This window comes from Schistocerca cancellata, chromosome 6, assembly GCF_023864275.1.
Source record: "Schistocerca cancellata isolate TAMUIC-IGC-003103 chromosome 6, iqSchCanc2.1, whole genome shotgun sequence".
NCBI lineage: Eukaryota > Metazoa > Arthropoda > Insecta > Orthoptera > Acrididae > Schistocerca > Schistocerca cancellata.
In genome coordinates, this window is record NC_064631.1 from 247950610 (window position 1) to 247978406 (window position 27797).

Below are 27797 nucleotides of genomic sequence, written 5' to 3' on the forward strand. Positions count from 1 at the left end.
TTTTAGTTCAGAGTGCAATTTGGAAGATGAAATTTTTGAATTCTATTAAAATCAATTGAATTTCAAATATTTATCAGTTTTGTTTTGACAAGCACTGCTACTACCTAAAATAATGTACTCAACTGAAAAACATTTGGTGTTAATATTAGTGAATTCCTACATTACAGACTGTTAAAAGAAACTTTAAATTCTATTACTGAAACTGGTATTGCAATATCAGTTGAAATTATATAATTAATATTGACACACTTAAAGTATTATCTTCATTAAAACTAATAACATACTAAAATGGAGACAATTAACTTGAATTGAAATGTTCACTCTATTTAGCATACATCACAGCCTTATTTGGAATGATTAGACACAAATGCTAGTATTGTCTTTTAAGTGTCCACATTTTTCAGGAAACAGTATTTGAATGTTGACAACTTTCACAAAATATATTGATAATGTTCTGTGAGTTAATATTGTGAGAAATGTGTAAAAAACACATCAGAATGATGCAAACAGCTAAGCAAAACTTGAGCTTTCAAAATTTCCCACATGATCTTAAATAGAGTATTGTCATTATGGCACCTGTAAACAGAGAAAAAAATCTAAAATTAGAATGAGTAATAAATATTTTTATTCTCTTAATTTCATTTTAGTTGGAATGCACTTCACCTCTAATTGTCTTGGTGTTGACCAGATGTGGAATTCAAACTGTTTCAAAAATTAATTATATTGCTAACATGTCTGTACTGTGGCTCTTTGCAACATATTTGTAGCCAAGAAACATGGATGTGATTACATAGATTTTTCAGGCATTTAGCCACTTGGAATGGAAGCTCTTCATCGGTTTTTAGATAATTTTACTGCTTTTATCCAAGCATCAAATTTTTGAAGGAAATCGAAAATGATGGCAAATTAACTTTTTCAGATCTTTTAATACACAAAAAAGAAAACAGGATTTTGAGACACAGTGTATACTGTAAACCAACACAAATGAACCGCTACCTCCATGCTACTAGTTATCATCCCCGACATCAATACACGGGAATTTTATATACAAGTGGTAAGAGAGCCTATGCTATTTTGGATTCTGATAAGTTGATGCAGTAACTGGAATATCTTAAGGTTGTTTTCAGGCAAAATTGATGTACTAATCATCAAATGGTTCATGCTTTCCAATTTGGACCACTATGTGAACCAACAATGGACACTTCTAACACGATTGCTTTTTTACCTTTTTCAGGGAGTATTTCTTTGAAAATTTAAGTATCCTCAGAAAATATGATAATAAAAGTGTTCTTTTGCCTCTGGCTGAAACTAAAGCCCTTCTGGGATCCGTTAAAGATGATTTGGAATTGAGGAAGCCTGAAGTATATGGAATTCCCTGTCATTGCAGAAGGGCTTATATTGGATAGACACAGTTCATGCCCGATGTGTGGAACATCAACATCAATCAGCATCGTACATGTCTGCTCTAGCCTGGAAAATCTGCCATTGCTCAACATTGTCTCAATGTAGGGCATAACATATCATTTAAAGAGATGCAAATTATTGATCCAACTTCCCATTACTGGGATTGTGTACTTAAGGAATCCATTAAAATATGATTATCTGATGACATTACTAACAGAGATAAAGGTTTTAAGCAAGATGTGGAGTCCTATTTTATTGGTAAAAAAACAACAGTGGTATGGTTTTTAACTGGCTGCATCTTCATTTGCGATTCATCACATTTTTTAGTTTCTACTGCTGGCTGCACTGCAATTCTTTGCTTTGCAGAGGGCGTATAGAGGAGCTGCTGTATCTGATGTTACCTCAGTTCTGGCATGCTGTGCATCTACAGTCTCACCTGAAGATGATACCCAGTTGGGCTGTCAAAATATTGTGTCATCAGTATGATGAAATTCGATTGCATACCCTTGAAGACCATCAACGAAACATGGATATTTGCATAATGTAATCTAGCTGTTTGTAAATTGCTCATTTAAAAGCAAAGATAATTTGAATATAAACTTTTTCATTATTCACAAGACGTTAGTGAATAAGATAAATTCAGTCTGTGTTTTCTGAAATGCAACTAATTAATTATCCTTGTTAAAGCAATAGGACATTACTTAAAACTCAAACTGAGCTGACTATTGCAAGTTAGGCAACATATATATATATTGTATTTAACATCCATTATAGTAAAATTGAGATAAGTTCAGAATAGTGTGATATTGTTGCTTGCAAAGGTTGGCTAAAATTCGCAGCAGTAGAGTAAGATTGCAATGTGTGTTGTTGTTTTTGCTGAGGTGTCATGATCAAAATATTGTTCTGTTTGTCAAAGTTGTGCATCATATTAATTCTCATGTCACCAGTCACATCAAGCAACAAGCTGGCCTATCTCTAGTTCATGAAAGGATCCATTACACTCATTGACAGCTGGATTTTTTTTCCAAGGATTGTTTTGGCTTCATTTAATGATTGCCTCAAAAATTTTGGCTTTTCCTTAGGATTGGCTGGATGGTGCTGCTGCTTGCAGTATACTGGGTATTTTATTCTGTAACTGCCTAGCATTTGTGAAATTTGAACATATCTGTGATAAAATCTCACAGAGAAAGCTTTTAATGACACAGCTTTAAATTTTGCACTGTCTGCCAAGTGTGTACCAGTAATTGATTTTATTAGTTCTATTGAACAGGCTGTTTGATGTAGCAGATGAGGCTAGGAGTGAAGCATGTCATGTGTTGAATGGAGCACAACCATCCAAGAGCAATGTAACAGTGGCTGAGAGGTCTGCTTTATATTCACTTAGAATTGATCCAGATATTGTTATTTTACTTACGGACAAGGGCAATGCCATAGTTGTGTTGGAAAAGCAGGATTATGTTCAAAGACTGCAGTGTTTACTGTCTGATTCAGCATATTGTAGGCTTTGTGCTAACCCCACAAAAAGTGGCAAGAGAAAGACTAACAACCTCCTGAAGAAAAGGTCCTTGTCACAGGCAATTATCAAGTCTCAATTCTTATTGTGTTGTTCCCCCTAGCTTATATGGCATCCCTGAGACCAACAACAAAGGGTTCCTCTCCTTCCAGTCATGAGTTACATTGGTGCTCCAACATACTGTGTAGCAAAACAACTTACTACTCTCTTGTGCCTTATAATAGGTCAATGTGAGCACCACATTAAGAACTCAGTGGATTTCTTACTTTGATTAGAGTGGATACATTTGAATGACTTTGATATTCGAGTAAGTTTTTATATGGACTTTCTCTTCACTCATGTTACTGTGTCTAACTCATTACAGTTGATTGAGTAAGGGTTGGTGCTGGATTATGATACCTATTTCGACATGTGTTGACTTCCACTTACTTTTCATTCAATGACCAGAACTATGAGCAGACAGATGGAATTGCAATGGGAAGCCCATTGTCACATATCATTGCCAATTTGTTTAGCTTGCTTTCTGATTGTATTTTTATTGTGCCTATCTGTGACTCAGTTTCTCCACTGTATTATATTTTAATTGATTTGTTAATAAGCAGAGCACTCACTCTTCATGGGGAAGGAAGTACTGAAAGCAGAATACAAGGGCATACTGAAAGTGGATAATGAAAAAGAAGAAATAATATGGTTTGATCTCACATTTTAGTATATTTTAGTATGATGACATTTAGTCTGTTGCCTTTATATGGTGATGCTATCCTCATTCAAAACCACTGCTGCTCTTGCTTAGTCATTCAGATTTCATAGCAGCATGTAACATGTTAGAAAAATATTTCTGTATATTTAATTCTTGGAGATAGGCAAATAAATATTTATAAGAGTACTTTATAGTGAATAAAAAATTGGCTTTGATTTTGGTTTCTCACCTCCTTCACTTACTGCTGAGGTTTGTTGGCAGGTTCAGTAAGCATCTGATGAAACAATCCTCTAATTTTTCTTTTCATTTGACCTACTGTTAGCTCTGGCCGCTGGCGACACAGAGCAACAGTCCCTACAGACATATACATTAACATCAAGTTAAAGTGGCAAAATGTAGCTGACTGTTAAACACAAGAAAGTTATCAGATAGATAGATAATTTTATTAGCTCAAAGATATAGCTTTTGCTGAGTTGGTACATGTAATGTTAACACAACACATGATTATACTACTTGTTTTGCTTTATCACTTTTTTGCTAATTTTACAGTTATCCTAATTTCCATATTCTTGGGTATTTTTGCCACATAAAAGTACAAGAAACTATACTATATTTTAGAACAATTATTTTCCTTTTCAGAAAGGATAGAGGAGTAAGGTGCGGGAGGTAGAGAGACAAGACAGGCCACCCAGACCCCAGGTTGACAGGGACCCACTGTGGTGTGAGCAACCTGCACTTCCATTCTATCCTTTCCCAATGTGCCACCCATTCTTCCCTGAGAAAGGAGCTATGGACTGGAAAGTTGCACAGGTCACACCACAACACAAGAAAGAAAACAGAAGTAATCTGCTGTATTACAGTCCCATATTGTTGACATTGATTTAGGATTTTGGAGAATATACGAAGTTCGAACACTACAAGTTACCTTGAAGAAGAGAATAAAGTGATGAATGGTAGTCATCGGGATCTCAAATTGATTCTATATTTATAGATTTACAGGAGGCTTTAGACACTATTCCTCCCAAGTGACTTCTAATCAAATTGCGTGCTATGGAGTAGTGCCTTAGTTGAGCAATTGGATTTGTAATATTCTGTCAGAAAGGCCACAGTCCATAGTGACTGAGACAAAGTCACCAAGTAAAATAGAAGTGATATTTGGTGTTCCCAATGCAGTTTTATAGGGTCTCTACTGTTCCTTATTTACATAAACAATTTAGGAGATAATTTGAGCAGCCCCCTTAATTGCAGGTGATCTTGTTGTTTATTATTGTAAAGCTATTAGAAGATCAAAGCTAATTGCAAAATGATTTAGGCAAGATATCTGTATGGTGAAAAAATTGGTGATTGACCCTGAACAATGAAAACTGTGAGGTCCCTACTACTAAAGGCATCCATTAAATTTTAGTTAGAGAATAAATGACGTGGTTCATGGTGTGGGTTCCTGTAGTCATGTCCTAGTTCATGAACCATGGGCAATGCATGAGTGGCCAAGTAAGTGGTCCCGACAGTCGGGATACCAGTTACTTTGGAATAAGGCTGGGCATCTCAGACATATTCTGAGTCGTGGTCACCTTTGTGCTCATACGGCAAAGACTACCAAATCCACCTGTTAGTCCCTCAGCCGTTAGGGGTAAAACCCAATGGGACTCGGGGCAAGTAAGGCTAGCAACATGCTTCCCTGGTACTTTAAATATGATGCTGGCAACAATCAGAGCAAAATGCCTTGGACCTTTGGAGGTGATGGAGTCCCACCTCTAACTGACAAACCAGGGACTCCTAAGATACGACTTGGCAAGCAAATGGTAATGAGATGGGGCGCTATTAATATCAATGGGGGCTACTCTGGGAAGAAGGTAGAGCTGGCAGAGGCTGCAAGTAAGATGGGGCTGGACATTTTAGCTGTTAGTGACATTTGGGTAAGGGGTGAGAAAGAAGAGGAAGTGGGAGAATACAAGGTCTACCTGTCAGGAGTCAAAGCAGGAATAGCACAATGGGGTGTAGGGCTTTACATCAGGAAAGAAATGGAACCCAGCGTATTTGCAATAAGGTATGTAAACGAACGACTGATGTGGATAGATTTGACAGTGTCTAGCAAGAAAATTAGGATTGTGTCAGTATATTCGCATTGTGAAGGGACAGATCAAGATAAGATGGATAGTTTTTATGAGGCACTCAGTGATGTAGTTGTTAGAGTAAAGGACAAGGACAGTGTTCTGCTCACAGGTGATTTTAACGCCAGGATTGGAAATCGAACAGAAGGGTATGAAAAGGTTATGGGTAAATTTGGAGAGGATATGGAGGCCAACAGGAACGGGAAACAACTCTTGGATTTCTGTGCCAGTATGGGCTTAGTAATCACAAACTCCTTTTTTAAACATAAGAACATTCACCGGTATACTTGGGAAGGCAGGGGAACCAGATCTGTCATTGACTATATAATAACAGATCAGGAATTCAGGAAGGCTGTGAGGGACACACGTGTATTCAGGGGATTCTTTGATGACACTGATCATTATTTAATCTGCAGTGAAATTGGGATTGTGAGGCTGAAAGTGCAGGAGGTCAGGTCCATAGGTAGGAGGATAAGAGTGGAGAAACTTCAGGATAAGGAAATCAGGCACAAGTACATAACAGCGATCTCAGAAAGGTACCAGTTAGTTGAATGTAGTCAACTACAGTCATTGGAAAAGGAACGGACAAGGTACAGGGACACAGTACTAGAAGTGGCTAAAGAATGTCTTGGAACAGTAGTGTGTAAAAGTAGGATGAAGCAAACAGCTTGGTAGAATGAAACAGTCAAGACAGCCTGTAAAAGGAAAAAGAAGGCGTATCAAAAATGGCTACATACCAGAACCCAGGTAGACAGAGAAAGTTATGTTGAAGAAAGAAACAAAGCCAAACAGATAATTGCAGCATCCAAGAAGAAATCGTGGCAAGACTTTGGAAACAGGTTGGAGACTATGGGTCAAGCTGCTGGAAAACCATTCTGGAGTGTAATTAGCAGTCTTCGAAAGGGAGGTAAGAAGGAAATGACAAGTATTTTGGACAGGCCAGGAAAACTGCTGGTGAATCCTGTGGATGCCTTGGGCAGATGGAGGGAATATTTTGAAGAGTTGCTCAATGTATGTGAAAATGCGATCAGTAATGTTTCAGATTTCGAGGTAGAATGGGATAGGAATGATGATGGAAATAGGATCACATTTGAGGAAGTGGAAAAAATGGTCAATAGATTGCAGTGCAATAAAGCGGCTGGGGTGGATGAAATTAAGTCGGAACTCATCAAATACAGTGGAATGTCAGGTCTTAAATGGCTACACAGGATAATTGAAATGGCCTGGGAGTCGGGACAGGTTCCATCAGACTGGACAAAAGCAGTAATCACACCAATCTTTAAACATGGAAACAGAAAAGATTGTAACAACTACAGAGGTATCTCTTTAATCAGCGTTGTGGGTAAAATCTTCTCAGGTATTGTTGAAAGGAAAGTGCGAGTATTAGTTGAGGACCAATTGGATGAAAATCAGTGTGGGTTTAGGCCTCTTAGAGGTTGTCAGGACCAGATCTTTAGCTTACGGCAAATAATGGAGAAGTGTTATGAGTGGAACAGGGAGTTGTATCTATGCTTTATAGATCTAGAAAAGGCATATGACCGGGTTCCTAGGAGGAAGTTATTGTCTGTTCTACAAGATTATGGAATAGGAGGCAAACTTTTGCAAGCAATTAAAGGTCTTTACATGGATAGTCAGGCAGCAGTTAGAGTTGACGGTAAATTGAGTTCATGGTTCAGAGTAGTTTCAGGGGTAAGACAAGGCTGCAACCTGTCTCCACTGTTGTTCATATTATTTATGGAACATATGTTGAAAACAATAGACTGGCTGGGTGAGATTAAGATATGTGAACATAAAATAAGCAGTCTTGCATATGTGGATGACTTAGTTGTGATGGCAGATTCGATTGAAAGTTTGCAAAGTAATATTTCAGAGCTAGATCAGAAATGTAAGGACTATGGTATGAAGATTAGCATCTCCAAAACGAAAGTAATGTCAGTGGGAAAGAAATATAAGCGGATTGAGTGCCAAATAGGAGGAACAAAGTTAGAACAGGTGGACGGTTTCAAGTACTTAGGATGCATATTCTCACAGGATGACAACATAGTGAAAGAACTGGAAGCGAGGTGTAGCAAAGCTAATGCAGTGAGCGCTCAGCTACGATCTACTCTCTTCTGCAAGAAGGAAGTCAGTACCAAGACTAAGTTATCTGTGCACCGTTCAATCTTTTGACCAACTTTGTTGTATGGGAGCGAAAGCTGGGTGGATTCAGGTTACCTTATCAACAAGGTTGAGGTTACGGATATGAAAGTAGCTAGGATGATTGCAGGTACTAGTAGATGGGAACAATGGCAGGAGGGTGTCCACAATGAGGAAATCAAAGAAAAACTGGGAATGAACTCTATAGATGTAGCAGTCATGGCGAACAGGCTTAGATGGTGGGGTCATGTTACACGCATGGGAGAAGCAAGGTTACCCAAGAGACTCATGGATTCAGCAGTAGAGGGTAGGAGGAGTCGGGGCAGACCGAGGGGAAGGTACCTGGATTCGGTTAAGAATGATTTTGAAGTAATAGGTTTAACATCAGAAGAGGCACCAATGTTAGCACTGAATAGGGGATCATGGAGGAACTGTATAAGGGGGGCTATGCTCCAGACTGAACGCTGAAAGGCATAATCAGTCTTAAATGATGATGATGATGAAAATGATGAATAAATGACGCAAATCTCAAGGCTGTAAATTCAACTAAATACCTAGGTATTACAATAACAAACAGTTTGCATTGGAATGACTACATAGAAAATGTTGTGGAGAAGATGAACCAAAGAGTACATTTTATTGTCTGAACATGTAGAAGATGTAACAGATCTACTAAAGAGACTGCTTACACTATGTCTGGAGTATGACTGAGCAGTATGGGATTTTTGTTTTCCAGCTAGGCTTGATGGAGGTTATCGTAAAAGTTCAAAGAAGGGCAGGCCATTTTGCAATTGCAAAACAGAGGAGAGAGTGTCACGTGTATGGTACATAAGTTGGGGTGGGAATAATTAAAGTAAAGGCATTCTTCGCTGTGGCAAGGTCATTTCATGAAATTTCATTCACCAGCTTTCTCCTTGAAATGTGAAAAAATTTTGATGATGCCCATGTTCCTATAGAAAAATGATCATTGTAATAAAATAAGAGAAATCAGAGCTTGCTCAGAAAAATTTGTGTTCATTTTTATCATGCATTGTTCAAAAGTGGAATGGTAAAGAAGTAGTCTAAAGGTGACTTGATGAATCCTCTGCCAAGCACTTACATGTGAATTGCAGAGAAGTCATGCAGACATAAATATACTTGAGAGTTTTTGATCACCTGTTCAGTAATAAAATACTTAGTTACTCACAGTTTGGATTTCAAAGGAGTTACTGTACTGAGACAGCTATTTATATGTTCGCTGAACACATCATAAAACTTTTAAAAGATAAAATATCACCATTTGGGATCATCTTTGACTTACACAAAGCACTGAATTGTGCCAGTTACACTACTTTATTAGATAAATGAATCATGGGACGAATTACGTGGTTCAGCACATGTCTGGTTTAATTCCTATTGAAGAAGTAGGGTGTTGAAAGTTCAAGTAATATGAATAGGGACACAATATAGTCTGGATGTGGATTAATTTAATGGGCATTCAACAGGATTCAGCCACATTATTTTATTTTAATTATGGGGAAGAATTAGTACCTTTTGCAGATAATATGAGCTTTATTAACAGACTAAGCAAAGAAGCACTAACAGGGAATAGAGAAAGTGATGTTTCAGGTTTAAGAAGAAGTTAAGCTACATTCTGATAATGGAAGCAGATAGAAACTTCAATGGTGGTTGAACTTGTGCAGGAACATATGTAAGTAACAGCCTGGACTTTAATTTTCACTTAAAGTGGGATTCTTTACATTCCTAGGTTTTACCTTCTCTAGTTTCCTCATGATGTTGGGATTAGATACTATTGTAGTACTTGGTAAAGGATTGAGGGCTAGCCGGCCGAAGTGGCTGTGCGGTTAAAGGCGCTGCAGTCTGGAACCGCAAGACCGCTACGGTCGCAGGTTCGAATCCTGCCTCGGGCATGGATGTTTGTGATGTCCTTAGGTTAGTTAGGTTTAACTAGTTCTAAGTTCTAGGGGACTAATGACCTCAGCAGTTGAGTCCCATAGTGCTCAGAGCCATTTGATTGAGGGCTAAACCATAAATCTGGTAATGTGCACTGACTGTATTTTACCAGGGCATAAGGCCCCATGTGTCAAGTCACATGATGTAATTGTTTGGTTATGTCACCAGAAATGGCATTATGCTAGCCAGACGACACCTGACTCAGGTAGAGGAAGCCTTGGATACTGCGAAAACTTGGTAATTTCTTAAGGATAGTTCAGAATAGCCATAAGGTTTTTATTTTAAATATGAATTGTATTGAGTAAATGTTTTAGAATGAGTAAGGATGATGGGAGTAACATGTGTATCAGTAATTAATCATAGTTATCATATAGAATTAAGGTCATGGTTTCTAAGTGTAAGTCAAGAATATTAGGAGATGTAATATGGAAAGTTTGACACCCAGAGAAAATAGCTCAATAAAATAAGGTTAAGCCATAGTACAGCACTGACGAGTTAGAACAAGAACAAAGAGTCCCAATGGTATTGGTTGATCAAATCTTACTGTCTTCATGTCATGTGGCATTGTCTCAAAACAGAAAAATGCATGATGCATCATTGGCTGTGAAATTCTCAATTAAACCACTCTATGTCCCTTGAGAAGCAATTTCACAATAACGGTAGATCCACCAACAATTGCAACTATGAAAAAGATTTGATATAGTGTAAAAGTCTATCAGATGTTAGGATGATGTATAGAAGTGTCTATAGCTGGGAAAATTATAGGATTATTGTACAGTGCAGATAGAGCTGGTATATTGCCTGTAGCTGGGTCAATGGTATCAGAGAGCTCTTGAAGTGATGAGATTGGATAAATCTCCCAGAGTGAGAGGAGTTAGTAAAGAATTACTAAAACAAGAAAGAAGTGGTAGGTTATGGAAGTACAGATATCTCCCCTAGACACAATATCTTGAGAACACTGCCAAAGCAAGGTTACCATGGTTCACTTACGGTTGTAAATAATTTTTTTCTGAATTGCTAAGGTGCATGAATACAGTACAAAATGACAATGTGAAAATCATAAAGTTCATGCAAGCAACTATTGCCAAACAATATGGCAGTGCACATACCATTCAGTTTGTATAGGTACCAAGTTATGAGTGTATACTTGTAGAAGATGATACAATGAGATTTAGATAAGATGCAACCAGTTTGTAGTGCTAGGAATCCATCTTGACACCCACTTCCTCTCATGTAGTGGAGCCAGAAACTGCTGTTCAACAAAGAATTTACTGCCCAAGGATGGAGCAAAGCACAAACCAATGCCAGTGACAATAAAAGAAGTGTAAATAGTGTAAAGAAACAAATGACACTGTGAGTAAAGTAGAAGATAGAAAGTATAATTACTTTTAAATGTATCAGAACTTATGTTGCAGCCAACTTACAAACGGGAATCCAGAGGGCTGAATTTTCTTAGAAGAAGAAAGAGTAACAGCATGAGCCATAAGCCATAGCCAAGTACTGATTCTAGAACATTCACAGTTGTGCCCACCAGCTGCAGCCATTGACTCGCTAACACAGCAGGAGTGAGGTGTGTTCGTGATGCCTGACCAGCATGAGTCAATGCCTGGGTCACTGACCACCCTTCAGGAAGTTTTTGCAGTTCAGACCACTATCATGTCATTATATCCACACCCAGAACAGTCACACCTGTTCAAGACATTTCTGCCTGACAAAGAAACACAGCTTCTTCCAGGTGGTCAACACCAGATAGTGGCATTTAAACCCCCATCCCATGAGCAGCCAGTCATCAGTCCAGACACTGGGAAATGTTGGAGGCCCAATTCATGGCAGATGCCATCGAACAAGCCATCAGCATGGCAGGGCCATGCACCTCACATGCAGTGTATCGGTTATTGTCATGGGATTTACTGACACAGTCTTGGGGCTTATGCGTGCAGCAACCACTGCCACCACCCTATGCATTGCTGAAGTCTACAGCCCAGGGTTCATCTCTGTGGGTGACACTGCCTGCCATGGTGCCAGCAGGACACCACCAGTTGCAATGTAATATGCCTTTCTTGTGTTGTTGATGGCCGCATGCTTCCAGCCAGGATCTATTTCTGCCGCAGATGACTCAGTGCTCTGCATATCAGCAACACCAAGCTCAGCATGACACATGCATGCAGCATGCTGTTTGCTTTGCCTACCTTGCCTGCCACATGAAGAGGAAATATTATGAGCACAACATCAAACCACATCAGAATCAAGGGCTCACCTGAATGATTGTCCAAGTCTGAGAGAGTAATAAAGTACTTTTATATTCACTGTTTCTGCAGCCTGTGTCAATGCCCTCATGTCTCCCTCACCTGCAGGTCCCAAGTGGGACTTGAGCACCTCCTGATAAACACCCAGACAGCTCCCACAACCCAGCAGCAGTCATTGCACTACCGACTCATTACATAATGTCTCTTCCTGTTCCATTTGCATGTGGAACACAAGAAGAGTGTCTACTCAAATGTGTCTGTGCATGCTATAAATAGTTTGATATTATCTTCTTGGTTGTGATGTGGGTGATACATAGGAGGCTGTAGTACATTCATAGATCCCTCAGTTTCACTGGTTTTTGGAAATGGGTTTTATGTGATAAATGGCATCAACCATCAGCCCAGTGCAAGCATCTCGCATTTGCTGTGGTTCAAACAAACATGTGACCATTCATGCTGCCCCTCTTTGTATATGTTAAATATTCCCTATTAGTCCTATTTTGTATTGGTCCCACACACTTGAGTAATGTTCTAAGATGGGTTGTGTGTGTATTTTGTGAGCAGTCTCCTTTCTAGACTGTCTGTATTTTCATAACTGTGCAATTTTTCATCTGCCTGACATTGTACCCTCAGATATCGTGGTTTTGTGAGATGTCCATGTGAGGCATATGAGCTGATAGTCATGCTGATTTCAGGTATTTACCAACTTTTTTTTTTCATTCATTCACACATCATGTTCGATATGTTCCTTAATCAACAAGAGCTTTCAGGAATGTGCAATGAGTCATGTTCTGCATAAACTAACAGAAGCAGTCATTGCAGGCTATTTTTGTAAAGTATACTAACAAAAATTTACTGCTAATGATGATGTAATTATGGGAATAGCTTCTAGATTATGTTATATATGTATATGTATATTAGGAGAAATGCGGCTACTATGAAAGGTGTAAAAAGGTGCTGCTCATCCTCTTAAACTACTAAGGTGCTGTTTTCATCTGATACTTAGCAAAGGCAACATCTGTTCAATGCAAAATTAAAGTTAAGCAAAATTTACATCCCTGAGTTCACATATTCTCATAAATAGTAGAAGAAATGACTAATAAGATTTGAATCAAATTAATCACAATGCATTCCTCCTGCTAACATGGTTTCCAAAGGTTAATGCAATTGATTATGATAATTGACCATCATTGGTTAAGATAAATAGCATTTCACAAACATGTTGAACACAGAAGATATTTCAAATTTTGAAAAAAAAAAACAAGTATGTTAGAGAAATGTTTATATGTATAAGAAGCTAAATTTGGAGGGATTGTGCTGAAAATGATGAAAAGATTGAGATACACAGAAAAAAAGCACCTTATACGTACCTGCAATAATTTCCTGGATAATATTCAGTGTCTCATTTAGACCTGCAACACAAATAAATTTTGTTAATTCTATAAATATATGTACCTTTTATTATGCTTCATTAATGTGTTTCTTCTTTTCTTTGTTTTTAATGTTTTTAGAGTTTTTAAAATTATAATAATTTCAAGTTAAAAGAATCAAACAATGGACAATCCAGGATAGAATGTAACAATACGAGAGAAGGAAAGTTGCTATTCACCATATAGCGGAGATGCTGAGTTGCGATAGGCACAATAAAAAGATTCACGCAATCATAGCTTTCGGCCATTAAGGCCTTTGTCAGCAGTAGACTCATATACACAGATGCACACACACACACTCACGCAAGCGTAACTTGCACACTCATCTGCAGTCTCAGAGAGCTGAAACTACACTGAAAAGAGATAGAGATAGATGATACATAGATAGATAGATAGAGGTAGAGAAAGAGAGAGAGAGAGAGAGAGAGAGAGAGAGAGAGAGAGAGAGAGAGAGAGAGAGTGTGTGTGTGTGTATGTGTGTGTGTGTGTGAGAGAGAGAGACAGAGAGGGGGGGGGAGAGGGGGAGAGAGAGAGAGAGAGAGAGAGAGAGAGAGAGAGAGAGAGAGAGAGAGAGAGAGAGAGAGAGAAGTTGGAAACTGCATTATTGATGTGAGCAATTGCCCAGATGATTTTGTTAATGTCAAACCTGATGTTAAGTGTGATAGAACACATAGGAGTCTTAATGCCTTTAGTGGCTACACTACATTTGACACTGACATCAGAACCGTGTAAACAGCCCACGAAGATCAAGTACACTCTGCTAACAAAGATGATATGACTTGACATCATGCTGTTAAAAGATCGTAAAACTATTCTCCAGCTGGGTGACAGGTAGTGTCAGAATTTGTACAAAACTACTTTAATTGTGCAAACGAAATGACCAGGATACTTAAAATTGTGTGGAGCTATGATTTTTTTTAATTTTTTAATTTTTTTTATTTTTTTTTTTTTTTTAGGTGGGAGTGTTCTATCAAAGAATATTATATTATCATTGCTGTAATTATTTTTATTTTTGTGGTGGCATTGTCAACTTATAATGAACCTTGAATGTGCAGTAAAGCTTGACATAAGGAACATCACTAGGGGTTTGCCACATTCAAATATGATGATTATGATGCTTTCAGAGTAATACACCAACGTGGCTGAAGTGAACTGTTGTTTGTGAAAGTGTTGGGAAGACACACAGGAGAACGGTATCTTTGCAGGTGATGTGACTGATACATCTCCTTTCCCTTTGTTACATCACATTCATCTCATTCTGTACTAAAAGTTGCTGGTAAAAGGTTTCTTGTACAGTGGACAAGGTATCTGCATTGCCGCGTTTAGACATAGGTTGAAAATAGATTTTGTACTTGTAGCTAGACAAGAACAGCACCCAGCATTGTAGGCAGTGTGCTGCCTTGCCAAACAAGGAACCATGAGCATTAAACAAGGAAAGCAAAGGTTTATGGTCAGTAATAAGGTGAAATACGGAGCGATATGAACAACATTACATTTCTGGAGAGTATAGACTATGGCAAGCTCCTCTTTTCCCAACTGAGAGTAATGATGCTGGGCTGGAGTGAGAGATTTAGAGGTAAAAGCTACAGGTTGTTCAGCACCATTGGCATATTGGTGTGCTAGGACCAAGCTGAGGCCATACTGTACTGCCAACACTATGTGCTGGTCCAGAGAACACTTGGCTAAACAAGGAGCTGGGAGTAGTTTGGATTACAACATTTGAAAAGCACATTCATAATCTAGGCTTCAGCAAAAATGTACACTCTTCCATAACAAGGCATGCAGTGGGTTGGGCAATGTGGTCAACTCTGGCACAAATTTGTGGTAGTAGGCTATCTTCCCTAAGAATGTCTGGAGATCCTTCATGGACGAGGGACGAGGCATAGATGTAACAGCAGAGATGTGGTCTGGCAGAGGGTGAATTCCATCCTGTGAGACCTTGAACCTCAAATAAACAATAGAAGGTGGAAAAAACTGAGATTTTGCAAAGTTACACTTTAAGCCAGCAGACTGTGAGACGGAGAACAAAGTGCACAATTTTTTCAAGTGTTCAGCCAATGTGGATGCCGTGCCAACAATATCATCCTTATAATTAATGCAATTTGGGTCAGGCATAGTCAGTTGCTCTGTAAACTGTTGGAAAGTAGCAGGGCCACTAACCACACCAAAAGGAAGGTGCTAATACTGATAGAGACCAAAGGAAGTATTCAAAACCAGAACTTGCCAAGACTCTTTGTCCACAGGTACCTGCAGATACGCTTCAGACAAACCAATTTTAGAAAAGTACTAGCCACTCAATATTTTTACCAACAGTTCCTCTTGGTGTGGGAGAGGATACACATCCATAAGCAGTTGCGTGTTGGCAGTAGTACTGAAGTCACCACAAAGGCAAAGTTTCCCCGATGTGCATGATAAAAATGAGGCCTAGCTGTGGATTTCAAAGAAATATGAGCAGAAAAATTTGTAGCACATCCTATGAAAAAAAGTCCAAATACTTCTCACACAGTGTTTCCAATTGAGAATACAGCACCTGATTGGACATGTGGTGAACTGCATTGGTGATAAAAAATCCAAATGCCTGAAATTCGTCCATCCTGAACAAGTTCTCCTGACCGGCATCAGTAATCACCAAAAATGTAATGGAATGAGCCACTGATTTGTAAGAGGCAGATGCTGTAAATTGTCCAATTGCAAAGTTCTGTTTGGGATAATTGACCACCTCCCATGTGACCAGTGTCAACAGCAGTGAGCCTAAACTCATGTAGGTTTGAGAATTCAGTAACATCAGTGCAGCACCTGTGTTGACCTGTAGCTGGAGCACTTGGTAAAAAACACTTAACTCAATAAGCAATCTGGGAGAAGTCATAAACTTTGGAGTCACACAGTTTACATCCATGTCCATGTCCTTTGGCGGACGACACATGGAAACAATGTGGCCTTTCTTCTGGCATTACACGTAGCCCAGTGCTTAGGGCATGCCAAATATTAATGATGGACAAAACAGAAAGGACAAGAAGGAAACAGAGAATGCTGATACTGGGCTTTGGTGGTTGTTGCTGTTTGGGGTGGCCTTGGTCTGTTCGGCACAGGGCCGACATGTTTACTACCGCCACTGCTGCTTCCTCAAGCAAGCTGTCAGTCATTCTAGTGGGCACATCATGTGACACTATTGCTACATTGCCCCATGCATGCTTCAGTTTGATTACCTGCTGCCTGAGAAACTTCAAAAGATTGTAATATTTACAAAACTTCTGCCAGAGGGGGCTTTCACAGAATAAAGCCTTCTGATGCACTTCCTTGTCTGGAACTAAATAGATATTTGTGTTGCAGTCCATAGAGTCTGCATAAGAGTCATTATGGGCATCAGTAATGAATTGACACTTGCGGCTAAGGCCGTGAAATTCAGTTGATCAGGCCCTGTATGACTGGTCTGGTTTCTTGTGGCACCAATAAAATTCAACTCAAACCACTATGACATGCATTCATTTTCAACCGTAGCTGAACAATAAACTGCACATGTGATCAAAAGTAAGAGCTGCCGGTTCTTTTAAAGGGGCAAGTTGACTCAGTAATTGATACATCTTAGGTGGAATCCACAAGAGGAATAAGGCTTTGCACAAATTTGAGTCCGTCACACTGAATGCCAAAAAACGCTGTCTGAGTTTTTTTCATAAGTTTCCCAATCCTCAGCTGAATAATCATATGGAGGAAAAGTGGGTGGATAGACCAATGGAACAGTACCCTGTCTGTTAATGGAAGCCGACAGAGTGGTCACTGGCAAAGTAAGCTGTTCAGTCAGGGCCAGAATAATGGTATCAATAGTGACTAAAGCTGATGAAACAGCACTTAAAGACTGTGCTCATAGAAACTGTTCCAAGCTTGTCACCAATCATGTAGTAACCAAGTAATACATAAAACTAATCCAAGTAACACAAATATGGCTTTATTCATAAACCTCTGAACAATAGCAGAAATAAGGCCCATGTTATATAATAGGTAGTAAAGTCCTTTTGACTACACTGCAGAGCACACTCAGCAACTGGTTGCTGTTCATCCCCAAGGCAGACCATTCATTGTATCCATTCGTGCATTATACCAGATTGGGGGTTGTATTCCACATATAGAAAGCAATGAAATGAAAACATGTAAGCCCATAAATGACATGATTAGTTTGAATTTTGGTCACAGCTTTAATGTTGTGTGTTGTGACAGTTGTTATTACTGTATGTACAAGTCAGGTTTTATGGTACAAATAATTGCAGAAGTGTAGGTGGTTATCGTGGAATGTTCAAAAAGTATGTTGTATAAGTTGATAAGATTGGCGGAAGATGGCAGTGGGTGAAACATGGAGTACGTGAAGGAGAGAGAATCTTATTTCATGGCTTCACTTGAAAAATTTGTAACCTTAGTGGAGTAATTACTGAAGCAGTCAAGGCCTGGTGGTACTGGGTAATGACTGGAGTGCTCCTGAGTTTCCTGGGAGTAGAACTATACTGGCAAGAGTGTGAAACAGGGAACTTGTTTTTATTCTGTTAGAGAATTTCTGGAAATTTAACAATTATTCTCCAATATTCTATAATAACTAATACTTTATTATAATATATTTTTGTTTATTTATGTATGTATCTAATCACAGTGTAAGTTAAATGGTTCTTGTATTATTTAATTATACACTTAATGAAAACTGCTTAAACTCTATTAATGTCACATTTATCGTGTGTCAATATAGGTTTATATTGTCATGGAATGTGCTTTTTAACATTTATCACATGGCTGTTAAAATTGCTATTTCCAGCCTCTACATCGTGCTCATTATACACCATTACCTCCAGAATCACCCGAAGCACAAGCACTGTGGTAATCTGAAATAAGGGGCAAAGAAAGATGAAATGAAGCAGAAGAAGCATAGAGCATCAGATGTTAGTCAGCTCAAATGAGTAACTCAAAGAAAGCATCATAGAGACGTTACACCACCATGCAAGCTACTGATGAAGTTTAAAAGGGGTCACATTGTGCTTGGAGACAGGTAGGGATTTTTCTACCATCTAGTATAGGTCTCACTATCAAAGGAGGATATATAATGAAGAATAAAAGTAAGTAAAAAATATGAAGACAATTGGAGGACAAATTTCATGCTGTAGTGTCAAAAAACTAGGTTTATTTTAAAAAAGCACAGATCAATAGGATGAAAGACAAAAGATGAAAATAATGAAATGGAGAACAACAAGCAATGGAGAAGGGAGAAATGGGGAGGGGATATAGTGATTAGGCAGCAAGTAGTTTCATTCTCTGCTTTGTGGATTAGTCTAGAATACATGACACTAACAGCACGAAATTACTAAAATCATCCAGTCTCAAGATTTGGATAAACATTACCATAATATAATTTCTCTCATAGATATTCTGATGATTTGGGAAGTGACTGGGATAATTAAATTCCATTAGTTTAATTTAAACTCTGGATTTGTAAATCTCTAAGATAGCACATGATTGGTAGTTCCTTTTTGGTGGAATTTCCTTTGGGATTTTCCTGTGCTGAATTTGTTCTAAGGAAAAAGTTGCACACTGTATTGCAAAATGAGGAATTAAGGTGCATGCCAGAGGGTAGAAACAGTAGTTTCATTTATACCACATTTACAAAATAAAATGGAAAGAAATCAGAAGTTTTACCTACAATAACCCAGTGTATATGACTTTAAGTGTAAACTGAGTATAACTGCAGAAGAATTCAAATTGTTGCCAATTCATCAGCATTTGGAACAATCATAATTCACAGAACATTGATACTCACTAGACTCTAGTGATGATGGTGTTGGTGGCAGGAAATTAATATTTGGTAGACGTTGTGATCCCTCTGGAGCCGCTGGATTTTGTGCAGGAGCAGATAACCCCAAACGAGAAAACATGTTAGGATCAAAACCCATACTGCGAGCTGCCTGCATTAATGGAAGAAACATACGTGGATCTGTCATTCCTCCAGGAGATGGTCCACTTAGAGAAACATTTCTTGTTCCTGGAACATTATTGCTACATCCTGCTGAGGTACCAGGCCTGTGCTGCATTCCTGTTGGTCTGGCTTCATGAGATGGATCTGCAAATATTACAAGGAAGTTATGTAACAGAATTATATGCAAAACTGAAAGTGAGCACTGAAAGCAAAACTGCCCAACTGCACATTTATTGAGAGAGAGAGAGAGAGAGTTTGAGGAAGAGGGATTTTCAGAATGAAAGAAAATGAACAGAGAACATGTTTCAGGAAAAAGGATAAGAGAAAGCTAGTGCACTTCACAAAAGAGCACTGCATGATATCTGACAGACAATGTTCATGTGATGCCTGTTAAATATGAATGTTTTTGTACTTTCAACATTGCAGCACAGTAAGAAATTGTGATAATCTAATATATAAGGAACTATCAGCCTCGATTGCAGTAATGAAACCAACCTTTACCCAGGTTTCAGCCTAAATAGTTGAGCCTTCTGCAGAAGGTATACCTGAATCTGTAATTTGTCTAAGAGGGCATGGGCTGTTTTAGTTTTATTTCTAGACCATGCCCTCTTAGACAAAATAATAAATTCAGGTATATCTTCTGAAGAAGGCTCAATTATTTGAGCTGAAACCTAGGTAAAGGTTGGTTTCATTACTGCAATCGAGGCTGATAGTTTCTTATATATTAAATATGAATGTTAGCTTCATCTCGTTTCATCTCTTGTATTTATTGGTCATTAATCACCACTAACATACGTGAAACATGATGAACTCACTGATCCCACTTGGATTGCTGACAAGCTGTACGATTTTTCATGACTGGTTTACAAGAAACAGGAACTGACATTTTTATTGTGTTTTAACATATTTAGGATTGTATGTTCTGGAGTTATGTCTGACAACATGTGACACACTTACAGATGTTGATCTTCCTTAGACAATATCATTTTAATAATGTTATGGTATGTTCTACATAAACAACTTAGATTGTTTGCAAATGATGCTGTCATTTACTATCTTATAGAGTCATCAGATGATTAAAACAAACTGCAAAATTATTTAGACAAGGTATCAGTACTGTGTGAAAAGTGGCAGTGTCTCTAAATAATGAAAACTGGGAGTGACTCAGATGAATATAAAATGAATCCATTAAATTTTGGTTTCATGATAAATCTCACAAATCTAAAGGCTGTAAATTCAAGTAAATACTCAGGTATTACAATTAAAAATAACTTGAGTTGGAATGATCACACATATAATATTTTGGGTAAAGATAACCAAAGACTATGATTTATTGGTAGGACACTGAGAAAATGCAACAGATCTATTAAAGAGGCTGCCTACACTATTATTGTATGTCCTCTTCTGGAGTATTGTTGTGCAGTGTAGGCTCCACATCACATAGGATAAATGGAAGACATCAAAAAAGTTCAAAGGAGGACAGCTCATTTTTTACTATCATGAAATACTGGAGAGAGTGCCACAGCTATGATATTGTAATTGGGATGGCAATCATTTGAATGTCAGCTTGCTTTTTTTGTGGCAATTTCAATCACCAACTCACACAGAAAGATTTAAGTGTTAGTTTTTCCCATGCACTGTTTGAGAGTGGAATGGTAGAGAACTAGCTTGAATGTGGTTCAGTGAACACTCTGCCAGACACTTAATTATGAGTAGTGTGTAGATGTAGATGAAGTATTTGGTAGATGTTGTGATCCCTCTGGAGCCGCTGGATTTTGTGCAGGAGCAGATAACCCCAAAAGAGAAAACATGTTAGGATCAAAACCCATACTGCGAGCTGCCTGCATTAATGGAAGAAACATACATGGATCTGTCATTCCTCCATGAGACGGTCCACTTTGAGAAACATTTCTTGTTCCTGGAACATTATTGCTACATCCTGCTGAGGTACCAGGCCTGTGCTGCATTCCTGTTGGTCTGGCTTCATGAGATGGATCTGCAAATATTACAAGGAAGTTATGTAACAGAATTATATGCAAAACTGAAAGTGAGCACTGAAAGCAAAACTGCCCAACTGCACATTTATTGAGAGAGAGAGAGAGAGTTTGAGGAAGAGGGATTTTCAGAATGAAAGAAAATGAACAGAGAACATGTTTCAGGAAAAAGGATAAGAGAAAGCTAGTGCACTTCACAAAAGAGCACTGCATGATATCTGACAGACAATGTTCATGTGATGCCTGTTAAATATGAATGTTTTTGTACTTTCAACATTGCAGCACAGTAAGCAATTGTGATAATCTAATATATAAGGAACTATCAGCCTCGATTGCAGTAATGAAACCAACCTTTACCCAGGTTTCAGCCTAAATAGTTGAGCCTTCTGCAGAAGGTATACCTGAATCTGTAATTTGTCTAAGAGGGCATGGGCTGTTTTAGTTTTATTTCTAGACCATGCCCTCTTAGACAAAATAATAAATTCAGGTATATCTTCTGAAGAAGGCTCAATTATTTGAGCTGAAACCTAGGTAAAGGTTGGTTTCATTACTGCAATCGAGGCTGATAGTTTCTTATATATTAAATATGAATGTTAGCTTCATCTCGTTTCATCTCTTGTATTTATTGGTCATTAATCACCACTAACATACGTGAAACATGATGAACTCACTGATCCCACTTGGATTGCTGACAAGCTGTACGATTTTTCATGACTGGTTTACAAGAAACAGGAACTGACATTTTTATTGTGTTTTAACATATTTAGGATTGTATGTTCTGGAGTTATGTCTGACAACATGTGACACACTTACAGATGTTGATCTTCCTTAGACAATATCATTTTAATAATGTTATGGTATGTTCTACATAAACAACTTAGATTGTTTGCAAATGATGCTGTCATTTACTATCTTATAGAGTCATCAGATGATTAAAACAAACTGCAAAATTATTTAGACAAGGTATCAGTACTGTGTGAAAAGTGGCAGTGTCTCTAAATAATGAAAACTGGGAGTGACTCAGATGAATATAAAATGAATCCATTAAATTTTGGTTTCATGATAAATCTCACAAATCTAAAGGCTGTAAATTCAAGTAAATACTCAGGTATTACAATTAAAAATAACTTGAGTTGGAATGATCACACATATAATATTTTGGGTAAAGATAACCAAAGACTATGATTTATTGGTAGGACACTGAGAAAATGCAACAGATCTATTAAAGAGGCTGCCTACACTATTATTGTATGTCCTCTTCTGGAGTATTGTTGTGCAGTGTAGGCTCCACATCACATAGGATAAATGGAAGACATCAAAAAAGTTCAAAGGAGGACAGCTCATTTTTTACTATCATGAAATACTGGAGAGAGTGCCACAGCTATGATATTGTAATTGGGATGGCAATCATTTGAATGTCAGCTTGCTTTTTTTGTGGCAATTTCAATCACCAACTCACACAGAAAGATTTAAGTGTTAGTTTTTCCCGTGCGCTGTTTGAGAGTGGAATGGTAGAGAACTAGCTTGAATGTGGTTCAGTGAACACTCTGCCAGACACTTAATTATGAGTAGTGTGTAGATGTAGATGAAGTATTTGGTAGATGTTGTGATCCCTCTGGAGCCACTGGATTTTGTGCAGGAGCAGATAACCCCAAAAGAGAAAACATGTTAGGATCAAAACCCATACTGCGAGCTGCCTGCATTAATGGAAGAAACATACATGGATCTGTCATTCCTCCATGAGACGGTCCACTTTGAGAAACATTTCTTGTTCCTGGAACATTATTGCTACATCCTGCTGAGGTATCAGGCCTGTGCTGCATTCCTGTTGGTCTGGCTTCATGAGATGGATCTGCAAATATTACAAGGAAGTTATGTAACAGAATTATATGCAAAACTGAAAGTGAGCACTGAAAGCAAAACTGCCCAACTGCACATTTATTGAGAGAGAGAGAGAGAGAGAGTTTGAGGAAGAGGGATTTTCAGAATGAAAGAAAATGAACAGAGAACATGTTTCAGGAAAAAGGATAAGAGAAAGCTAGTGCACTTCACAAAAGAGCACTGCATGATATCTGACAGACAATGTTCACGTGATGCCTGTTAAATATGAATGTTTTTGTACTTTCAACATTGCAGCACAGTAAGAAATTGTGATAATCTAATATATAAGGAACTATCAGCCTCGATTGCAGTAATGAAACCAACCTTTACCCAGGTTTCAGCCTAAATAGTTGAGCCTTCTGCTGGTAGTTTCTTATATATTAAATATGAATGTTAGCTTCATCTTGTTTCATCTCTTGTATTTATTGGTCATTAATCACCACTAACATACGTGAAACATGATGAACTCACTGATCCCACTTGGATTGCTGACAAGCTGTACGATTTTTCATGACTGGTTTACAAGAAACAGGAACTGACATTTTTATTGTGTTTTAACATATTTAGGATTGTATGTTCTGGAGTTAAGTCTGACAACATGTGACACACTTACAGATGTTGATCTTCCTTAGACAATATCATTTTAATAATGTTATGGTATGTTCTACATAAACAATTTAGATTGTTTGCAAATGATGCTGTCATTTACTATCTTATAGAGTCATCAGATGATTAAAACAAACTGCAAAATTATTTAGACAAGGTATCAGTATTGTGTGAAAAGTGGCAGTGTCTCTAAATAATGAAAACTGGGGGTGACTCAGATGAATATAAAATGAATCCATTAAATTTTGGTTTCATGATAAATCTCACAAATCTAAAGGCTGTAAATTCAAGTAAATACTCAGGTATTACAATTAAAAATAACTTGAGTTGGAATGATCACACATATAATATTTTGGGTAAAGATAACCAAAGACTATGATTTATTGGTAGGACACTGAGAAAATGCAACAGATCTATTAAAGAGGCTGCCTACACTATTATTGTATGTCCTCTTCTGGAATATTGTTGTGCAGTGTAGGCTCCACATCACATAGGATAAATGGAAGACATCAAAAAAGTTCAAAGGAGGACAGCTCATTTTGTACTATCATGAAATACTGGAGAGAGTGCCACAGCTATGATATTGTAATTGGGATGGCAATCATTTGAATGTCAGCTTGCTTTTTTTGTGGCAATTTCAATCACCAACTCACACAGAAAGATTTAAGTGTTAGTTTTTCCCGTGCGCTGTTTGAGAGTGGAATGGTAGAGAACTAGCTTGAATGTGGTTCAGTGAACACTCTGCCAGACACTTAATTATGAGTAGTGTGTAGATGTAGATGAAGTATTTAGTCTTTAAATTGGTTTGATGCAGTTCTCCATTAGTGATTATCTTGTGTTTATCTATTTATCTCTGTATAACTGTTTCACCTATTTATATGAATGCGTGGCATCTGTTCTTTCTGCAGAAAGAACAGCCATCGCAAATTCATATCCCTGATTCATCTCAATGGGCAATTAATCCACAACCTTCAGTGTGGACACACATTTATGTTAGGTCTCTGGCAGAGTCTAAAGTTAGTGAGCATGGAGGATATGGGTGGGGATTATGAAAAGGTGGGAATGTGAGTGGGAATGTGAGTCAGCTGGAGAGGGTGCCAGATAGTCCATGCATTTGCTATAAATACTGTGTCCACATGGTGGAGTGGTTAACGCAACTGCCTAGTAAGCAGGAGATCCTGAGTTCAAGTCTCAGTCCTGCATATGTCTTCACTCATAAACACTGATTCTGCATGAAGTTACGACGCTGCTGATATCAATAGTTCCTTCCCTTTCCTTTCTCTCCCCCTCCACCTTCATTTTATATAATACTACAACCACGACTGTAGCTAGAACCTTCGTAAAACCTAGGATTCCATATTTGGACTGGTGAGAAGATAGAACTGATGAAAAAATTAAAAGATATGTATATCAACAGCACTGAACTGTTTTTGATGCGGGCAGAGAACAATGGATGCTTTGCTTATGATATTTACCCATCTTGGGTGGAGCACTACACTTGCTCCAGGACATGAACTTTGCTTGGAGCAAGAATGTACCCATCGTTGAAGGTAATGTGAGAGGGGCTGGGGATGTGTACAGATATAAGCCTCATGCTTTCCCATCACCAAAGTTTTTATCAGTATACTTGATGATGTGGTTGTTTGTTCACATAAATTATTCACCAAGATCCAGCTCTACACCTATGAATTAATTTCTCTTATGAATAATGGCTATACTTTCAAGAACTTGATTCAGAAATCAAATATTGTCTGTCTTTTTGACTGTTTAACTCAGTGAGTTTCAGTTCTGTATGTGATCGCTGATTTTGGCAATGAAACAGTCAGAAATCTCCCTTAGTTTACATTCAAATAATGTCATACGGAATTCCAGAGGACTTTCAGAAGTAAGTTACACATTATTAAGGCACTTAAAGTAACTTTTATTGAATGCTGCACTACACTCAAGACTGGTATAGATACCGGAAACTATTTTTTGATGTATCCACCAAATCTTTGTAAACGATTGTTGGAACATTCTACCAATTATTCTATATTACTCGACGATAGAAATCTGCTCCTTGGTAACAGAGCCACTTGAGAAATTCTGTGTGAACATGCTTATTATTGGAAAGTATATGAGTGCTGTCAATCAGTTGCTTGATTGCCTGAACATTATTGTCTGTGGTCGATGTTAATTTCCTCCCTTCTCAATCAGCATCACCCATGTCTGTGTGGTCTTTTCAAATTATTGGCACCCTTTCAATAGAGATGAACATGCCATTGCATTTAGTCCATACACTGCTAAGATTTCACAGTGAGTCTGTGTACAACTTAGATGTTTTGCCAACAAGAATTGTACTGCCCTGCTTATATTTCAGCTTTAATGTATGTACCCAGATGCTTTGCCGTTTTACTCCCACACTTTTATACTATTACCTATTGCAGCAGAATGTTGTTTGTAGGAAACCCAGAACATGTACCCTCTTCTGACAATGCACCACTCTTGTTGCACAATAGTCTTAATATGGGACAACATGTGTAACTTACAGACAACCTGTGATTGTCTTTTGCACCAGGCTATAAAACTCTATTCTGAATTCTAGATAGGACTAGCATATATATATGTTTAAAAAGAAAGATGATGAGACGTACCAAACAAAAGCGCTGGCAGGTCGATAGACACACAAACAAACACAAACATACACACAAAAATCTAGCTTTCGCAACCAACGGTTGCCTCGTCAGGAAAGAGGGAAGGAGAAGGAAAGACAAAAGGATATGGGTTTTAAGGGAGAGGGTAAGGAGTCATTCCAATCCCGGGAGCGGAAAGACTTACCTTAGGGGGAAAAAAGGACAGGTATACACTCGCACACACACACACATATCCATCCGCATATACACAGACACAAGCAGACATTTGTAAAGGCAAAGAGTTTGGGCAGAGATGTCAGTCGGGACGGAAGTACAGAGGCAAAGATGATGTTGAAAGACAGGTGAGATATGAGCGGCGGCAGATTGAAATTAGAAATTAGCGGAGATTGAGGCCTGGCGGATAGCGAGAAGAGAGGATATGCTGAAGGGCAAGTTCCCATCTCCGGAGTTCAGACAGGTTGGTGTTAGTGGGAAGTATCCAGATAACCCGGACGGTGTAACACTGTGCCAAGATGTGCTGGCCGTGCACCAAGGCATGTTTAGCCACAGGGTGATCCTCATTACCAACAAACACTGTCTGCCTGTGTCCATTCATGCGAATGGACAGTTTGTTGCTGGTCATTCCCACATATATATATATATATATATATATATATATATATATATATATATGAATATAATAGAGGGAAACATTCCACGTGGGAAAAATATATTTAAAAAGAAAGATGATGAGACTTACCAAACAAAAGCGCTGGCAGGTCGATAGACACACAAACAAACACAAACATACACACAAAATCTAGCTTTCGCAACCAATGGTTGCCTCGTCAGGAAAGAGGGAAGGAGAGGGAAAGACAAAAGGATTTGGGTTTTAAGGGAGAGGGTAAGGAGTCATTCCAATCCCGGGAGCGGAAAGACTTACCTTAGGGGGAAAAAAGGACAGGTATACACTCGCACACACACACATATCCATCCTCATATACACAGACACAAGCAGACATTTGTAAAGGCAAAGAGTTTGGGCAGAGATGTCAGTCGGGGCGGATGTACAAAGGCAAAGATGATGTTGAAAGACAGGTGAGGTACGAGCGGCGGCAAATTGAAATTAGAAATTAGCGGAGATTGAGGCCTGGCGGATAGCGAGAAGAGAGGATATGCTGAAGGGCAAGTTCCCATCTCCGGAGTTCTGACAGGTTGGTGTTGTGGGAAGTATCCAGATAACCCGGACGGTGTAACACTGTGC

At 38.4% G+C, this 27797-nt stretch overlaps 1 protein-coding gene across 1 annotated transcript in view; it reads right to left on the bottom strand.

Annotated features, from left to right (window-relative positions):
* Positions 1-519: 519 nt before the first annotated feature.
* The window catches only part of LOC126088268 (uncharacterized), a 49297-nt gene continuing 22019 nt past the window's right edge, over positions 520-27797 (bottom strand). Inside the window, exons 3-8 of the mRNA XM_049906399.1 lie at positions 23155-23286; positions 21305-21436; positions 19285-19584; positions 13434-13475; positions 3847-3971; positions 520-576 (exon numbers count right to left, since the gene is read on the bottom strand). Of these exons, the coding sequence (XP_049762356.1) occupies positions 3856-3971; positions 13434-13475; positions 19285-19584; positions 21305-21436; positions 23155-23286 (722 nt within the window). The 3' untranslated portion in view covers positions 520-576; positions 3847-3855. The remainder of the gene's footprint in view (positions 577-3846; positions 3972-13433; positions 13476-19284; positions 19585-21304; positions 21437-23154; positions 23287-27797) is intronic.